This window comes from Octopus bimaculoides, chromosome 12 (genome assembly GCF_001194135.2).
Source record: "Octopus bimaculoides isolate UCB-OBI-ISO-001 chromosome 12, ASM119413v2, whole genome shotgun sequence".
NCBI lineage: Eukaryota > Metazoa > Mollusca > Cephalopoda > Octopoda > Octopodidae > Octopus > Octopus bimaculoides.
In genome coordinates, this window is record NC_068992.1 from 49,484,557 (window position 1) to 49,491,521 (window position 6,965).

Consider the following 6,965-nt stretch of genomic DNA (forward strand, 5'->3'; position numbering starts at 1 on the left):
TATATATATATATATATATATGAGAGAGAGTAACGTAGAGAAAGGGAGCTAGAGACTAGAAGGACATGTGCGCAGCAAGCTCCGTAGAGTGCTAGTCGGAATCTAATGTCCATACTCTCAGAGTCCAATTCTTGCAAGAGCTGTCTTTGCTTCTCCTCCATTCAAATTGATAAAATATATAACCAATGAAAATATCAAAGACGATCTAATTACCATTTTCCGATTTCCCAAATATTTGTGGCTGTTTCAGTGAACACTTTTGTATGAACATAAATTAACAAAATTTTTGATAGAAGGTTTTAATTTAAATCATTTTAAAACAGAAATGCTGCATCGTAGAACCAAGCTCGGTCAAAGGCGGACTGGTATCAAAAGAATAAACCCTTTTATTATCATATTTCATTTGAAATACATTGCCTTTGTTTCAATTAATTTTGAAAATAATGAATAATTTAGTAAAATAAATCTTTATTATTAAGTTAGTATTTGCAATTTTGACGGAAGTTTTTAATTTAAATCACTTTAGAACATAAACGTTATATCATACCACCAAGGAACAGTCTCTGGTGAGTTGGTATCAAAAGAGTTAAAAAGACCAATACTTATCTAATTCCAGTGATTTTTCAGCTTAACTGTGAACCACAGCTAGGTTTATTTAAACAACAAGCACTACCAAGAGCTAATCTTTCTGTTTGCCTGCAGAGTGCACAGAGAAGTGACGTTGATGATTCTAGTTGCTACAATATTTTTAGAATCAGCAGAGAGGTATCTTAAATCTTACTTCTCAACACTCAACAAGATAACATTCCACTTATTTGCAGGATCAGAACGATACAATATTTTAACACACATTAACATACATACATAGATGCAGTTGGTGGCTCGGAGACATGACACTGAATTTCTTCTTCGTCTTTCTTTTTGTTAATTTCTTTTATATCCAGTTTGGTCTGGCAAATTGCCAGTTGATAATAATCCTTTCCACTAAAAGCACGAGTCCTGAATTTTGGGGAGAGGAGACTAGTAGATTACTTCGACCCCAGTGTTTCACTGGTATTTAATTCATCGACCCCGAAAGAATGAAAGGAAAAGTCAATCTCGGTGGAATTTGAACCCAGAATGTAGTGACGGGCGAAATACCGCTAAGCATTTCGTCGAACGCGCTAACGATTCTGCCAGCTTGCTGCCCAATAATCCTTTCTACTAAAGGCACAAGGCCCGAAATTTAGGGGGAGGGGACTAATCGATTACATCGACCCAAGTGCTTCACTGGTACTTAATTTATTGACCCTAAAAGAATGAAAGGCAAAGTCGACCTCGGCGGAATTTGAACTCAGGACGTAAGGACGGACGAGATGCCGCTAAGCATTTCGCTCAGTGTGCTTAGGATTCTAGCAGCCCGCCGCCTAATAATAATAATGATGATGATGATGATGATTTCTTAATAAGGCACAAGTCCGACAACTAAGAAAGGAAGGGGAACAAGTTGATTACATCGATCCGAGCACTTGACTGTTACTTCCTCTTATCGACCTCGAAAGGGTGGAAGACAAAGTTGACTTCGGCAGGATTTGAACTGAAAATATAAGGAGCTGGAATAAATACTGCAAGGCATTTTTTTTCTCTCTGACACTCTATTAGCAATTAGGGGCTATGGGATAAGTCGATTACATCATCTCTGATGCTCGAATGGTACTTATTTTATCGATCTCAAAGGGAGAAAACGCAAAGTCAACCTCGGCAGAATTTGAACTCTGAATGTGAAAATGGACGAAATGTCACAACACAATGTTAGGTTTCTGAGTGAGATACAAAGCCAGCAATACTACAAGACGGTGAATCTTTCTATGTTCAAATCCCATTGAGGTCAACTTTACCTTTCAATGTTCAAATCTTGCTACAGCTTACTTGGATGGTAGACTTAGCCCGCTGCTCGGTATAAAACTATCACCACCTTGCACCTTAGGTGCCTTCAGCAGAGTTTGATCTGATACAAACATTTTATCGCAAGCCATAAATTTGAGGGTACCCTCCTCCCATCCACCAGTTTCAGAAGCCCTGCGTAAAGTGACTCCTTCACTCCTCACTTTATATATATATATATATATATATATATATATAAACTATTATCAATTGTTTCGTAAGGAAGATTAAGTCCTTCCATCTTGCCCCACTTGGAGTTGGATAATTGCTAGACTATTGTTACTGTTTTCGTAGTGATGGTGATGGTGATATGTATTTGTTTGTGTGTGTGTGGTGAGGAGTTGTAGTAGTGCACAGCTGTAATAATAAACTCCATTGCTCTGGTTACTTCTGTCTGCTGTCAGTTACAGATGTTTTTAATAGAAGTGACTTTCTCTGGTGAGTCAGTAGTAACGACAGCAGTAACAACAGCTACAAGACATCGGGTTTGCATTAAAGAATTTAACAGATAGCTACTCTATTATTATGCCCAGTACGCATAAACTGTAGCTGTGCCCTTGACGAAAAGCATGTTTGTACGGATGAACATAAGTATCATCACCTCTTTATATATCTAGGGCAAGGCCAACCTAACAGAATTCATTACTCTTCTAGTTTTAGTAAACCTTGTGGGGTTCGAACTCAATAACGCAAGCTTACGTAACGTTTACACATATTTTTATAGAGTTTATGTTGCTGGTAGTGATGTACTTTACCTCCTTGTGGTACATATTTCAACTGGATGAATCATAAACCAATACAAATGTTGTTAAAAACTGTCTTTATGCAGATTATTTGATACACCTGTATTTGGCTACCTTGTTCAAGTACATGCAATTGACCACTCTGAGTTATTTCTCTCAACTCGTTTTGTTTAGTATTTAAACTCAGCCCGGTAGAGTTTATCTTTCTGTCTGTCTGCCAGTTGATCCATCCTTCTCTCTGTCCATGTAGTACATTTAAGGAAAACTAGTTAAGCGGAGTCTATTGTCCTATTCATATCGTGGTTCTAGGTTAAACCAGGCTAACAGAATCCATCACGCTCGGGGTTACAAACTAACGAAAGGTACCTCAATATTTATTGTGTTGCAAGCCGGCGAGCTGGCAGAATCGTTAGCAACGTCGGGCAGCTGGCAGATTCGTTAGCAACGCCGGGCAAAATAATTAGCGGCATTTCGTCCATCTTTACGTTCTAGCTTCAAATTCTGCCGGGATCGGCTTTGTCTTTCATCCTGAGCACTGAGGTCAATGTAATCGACTTACCTGCTTTCTCAAAATTACTGGTTATGAGCAAAAATCTGAAACCAATATTTATTGTGTTGCTTTTTCACCTATACGTTGTCTGTTTTTGCTGTTAGATGGACTGAAAAGTCGTGAGTCCTGAACTTTGGTTATGAATATAGAGCAGGGATACTGTCCAGACACTAACTATTAATTCTTCATATTTTATATCACTCTTTAAATAAAACTTCTTCTTCATTGCACTCACTCTATCCTTTCGACATAAATTTTAATGAAAGATTAACAAGTGAAATCAAATAGATATAAACACTAGAATTTGTGTATAAAAGCTGTTTGTCTGTCTGTAGAATCAATTGAATAAAACTGGGGAAAGTTCTTTGGTGATTTCAAACTAGAAGCAAACTTTTGAATTGTTGTTCAAAGAATTTCCCTTCAGATTTTTCAAAGGCATGAATATCACAAATTCCATTTCGTTTCTTCTCATGTGGATCATTAAAACTATAACTCGGACTCTATGTGTTTCGCCTACATCTTCTATCAACGAAGCATACACACACACACACACACACACACACCAAGGTACGTACACAGACTGTGCTAAATAACATTATTTGTTTCATTTCAGTTCCTTATAAAAAGGCCAAGGACTTTGAAAATGACAGTTATGTGACCAATAACCCAGGAAATTCTGGTGAGTTGAAGACTTTTGTTCTCCATATCCATTCCAGTAATGAATGCGTGTATATATCTCTTAGTAATTTGTGTTCGTGTGCTTTGTCTTGGACATAAAGACGGGATACTCGTGTCACAGTGTGTATCCACGGATGTTTGTGTGGTATTGTTGTCTATTTTTGTTGCGTTAGTTATTGTTCGCCATTAATAATTTTTATGGTTATTACGGTTTTAATAACTTAAATAGGAACAAAGGAACAACGTCGACTCTTTTTCAAGACCAGTATCCGAAATACTGACGGTACAACGGTTGTAGTTCAAGGGAGATAACTCTATATCTATTTTAGATTGGCGGAGTTCAAATTCGAAGTTCCTTTTAATCGATGGAAAGGAAAAACGGAATTTTATTTTTTTCATTTATTTTTAGTATTCCTGTGCTTTATACAACGGAAATAACATAAATGAAAATCATTTTCCTAATTTCTACATTTAAAAGAAATATTTTTATATTTTTCTCCTCACTTCTGTAATATTTTCCTTTCCCACGGTTATGCCGCCCCTACTTCAAAAAACCGCCTAAAGATTTATAAATCAGCGTTCAGATCCCTTTCACCAAGGTCAAATTTAGGTATACGCTAAATTAGGGTCCCTTATAGAAATTTGCTTCATAACGTTGTCACAAAGTGACATTTCGAGCTTCTTTTTATGTTTCTCAACGAAATCCATTTTGTTTGTCTTTCAGCTTGTCCAGGAGGAAAATCGAGCGACGTGATGATATATTTGGATGTTTCAAAATATTTGACCAAGGAGCAATTTAATGTTCAAATCCAACGAGCAGAGCACATGGTTAGACTGTTCCGCAATTTCAAGACAAACAATAGGAAATACAACCGGATTTCAATTTTTGCTGTTTCTGAAAATCGAGTTCACACTATTGCAAAATTCAAGAAAAACGGCAAAATCGGGACCAAGTACACTGAGGAACTAGCAAACACCCTACGTAAACTTCCCAGTAAGTATGTTATTAGTACTGGACACAGTGGGGTGGGTGGTGGAAAGTATGGATTTATGTGGCAAGGTATTCTGCAATTTAATACCTTATATACATATGAAATCACATCCTTTCTTCACTGCACCATACTCACCATCACATCCTTTGTTCACCCCTTCCCCTGACACACCAGCAAAGCCTTTGTTCACTGGTGATTCTCATGGAAGCAAAGATTAAGCAAATCATAACACAAAAGACTATCTAGAAGTCTTCAATTGCTTAATGGCTTGCAAATACATTAAATTTTTAAATTTTCTAGAAAAGGTTCAAGACCTCCATAGCCTGCTGGCAGACTATGGTGCCAAACTGAAGCCAAAACCTTGGTCTAGAGTATCAGCCTATCAGAAGTATAATTTCCTACAAGTTACATACTATTTCCTGACTTTCAGAAGTAGGTCTCTGTAGAATAAATTTTTGGGGTCAGAAACACAGCAAAACACCTGCAATAAGTTTGAACTCACGGTCTAAGGGCTGGTATTTCAATACTTTACTGAGTCAACAAGCTCCAGTAATATTACAAATTGCAAAATTCTTATTTTCATTGCAAATATTCTCACATCCCACCAGAAGGGAAATGGATGGTAGAATTAGTAAAACACCAGATAAAATGCAATGAAGTATTCAGTCATGTAACTCTATGTTCTGGGGTCAAATCCATAGGGACTGATTTTGTCTTTCAATCTTTTGGGTTAGAATTAAGATTGAATAATCAAAAATCTCAGTTATTCCTCTTCCACTATAAATATGTTACTTACAATATTATAAGAACCTAGTAATTTCACATCTTTTCTTCTGTTTACAGGAAACCGTGAATATGACAATACATTAACATCTCATAAAAAACACGAAATCCACGCTCTGAGGCATATATGGAGAATGTCAAGCAAATTGCGTCGCCATGTAGCTCAGGTGGTCTTTTATTTCTCAGCTGATGACTCTGTGAGTAAAATTGATTTGAAACGCGCCAATAAGATAAAGAAACGAGGAATATATTTATACATCTTGCGACTTCGTGCCAGTAGAATAACATTTGATGAGTACGAGGCTTTGGTTTCATCCCCAGTTACAGATTTTGTTTTTGAGGTTAAGGATCATAGTAAAATCGATTCTTCAGTGAAGAAATTGTTGAACATGGAACATTGCAACAGTAAGTCTTCATAATTTGGACTTTTGTGAAATACAGCTTTAATATCTTCCTTACCCTCCTGTTTCGGATTCTTCTTGTCCCCATATCACTCAACTTAATTGACTTCCACCTGTATTTGCTAATAATCTGTCTTTATAATTATGATTAGAATAGGCACAAGAGTGTCTGTGTGGTTAATAAGTTCGCTTCCCAACCATTTGGTTTTGGGTTAAATCCCACTGCGTGGCAACATGAGTGAATGCCTTCTGCTACAACCCTGGGCCAACTAGAGCCTTGTGAGTGGATTTGGTAGAGAGAAACTAAAAGGAGCCCATCATTTGTGTGTGTGTGTGTGTGTGTGTTTGTATGCATGCATGTGTGCATGTGTGTGTGTGTGTGTGTGTATTTATGTATATATGTATGTAAGAGAGTCAATGATATTGGCTAACACCCCTTCTCTCAACATTATTGTTTGAAACAATTAATTTTACTATATTATTGTTGACCAGTTCGTAACTGGTTTTTATCACAACAAACAGAGTAAACATTTCAAACCATGAATTATCATGAAGTGAAAAATTTCTTTAATAAATAAAAATCTTAATGTTTTCTTTTCCATTTCTTTCTTTTAATAGTGCAAGTCTTTCCTGGATATACTATTCCAAAACCAAGTAAGTAGTCACCATTTCTGACATTTGAAAATCTATATTATAATGGATTTTTAAAGTATGTTAACAACCTACACAACAAGTTACATAGATACAATAGAATACTGTATATTGAGCAATCTTTATGGATTGTATCTATTGCACTATACTTTCTAACACTCTACAGATGATAATTAAATAGATACATGGACGGACAGTAATATATATATATATATATATATATATATATATATATATATATATA

At 36.2% G+C, this 6,965-nt stretch overlaps 1 protein-coding gene across 1 annotated transcript in view; it reads left to right on the forward strand.

Annotated features, from left to right (window-relative positions):
• LOC106871229 (uncharacterized) overlaps nucleotides 1–6,965 on the forward strand; it is a 15,362-nt gene that overhangs the window by 5,111 nt on the left and 3,286 nt on the right. Inside the window, exons 3-6 of the mRNA XM_014917581.2 lie at nucleotides 3,830–3,895; nucleotides 4,619–4,888; nucleotides 5,730–6,074; nucleotides 6,689–6,724. Coding sequence (XP_014773067.1) covers nucleotides 3,830–3,895; nucleotides 4,619–4,888; nucleotides 5,730–6,074; nucleotides 6,689–6,724 — 717 coding nt within the window. The remainder of the gene's footprint in view (nucleotides 1–3,829; nucleotides 3,896–4,618; nucleotides 4,889–5,729; nucleotides 6,075–6,688; nucleotides 6,725–6,965) is intronic.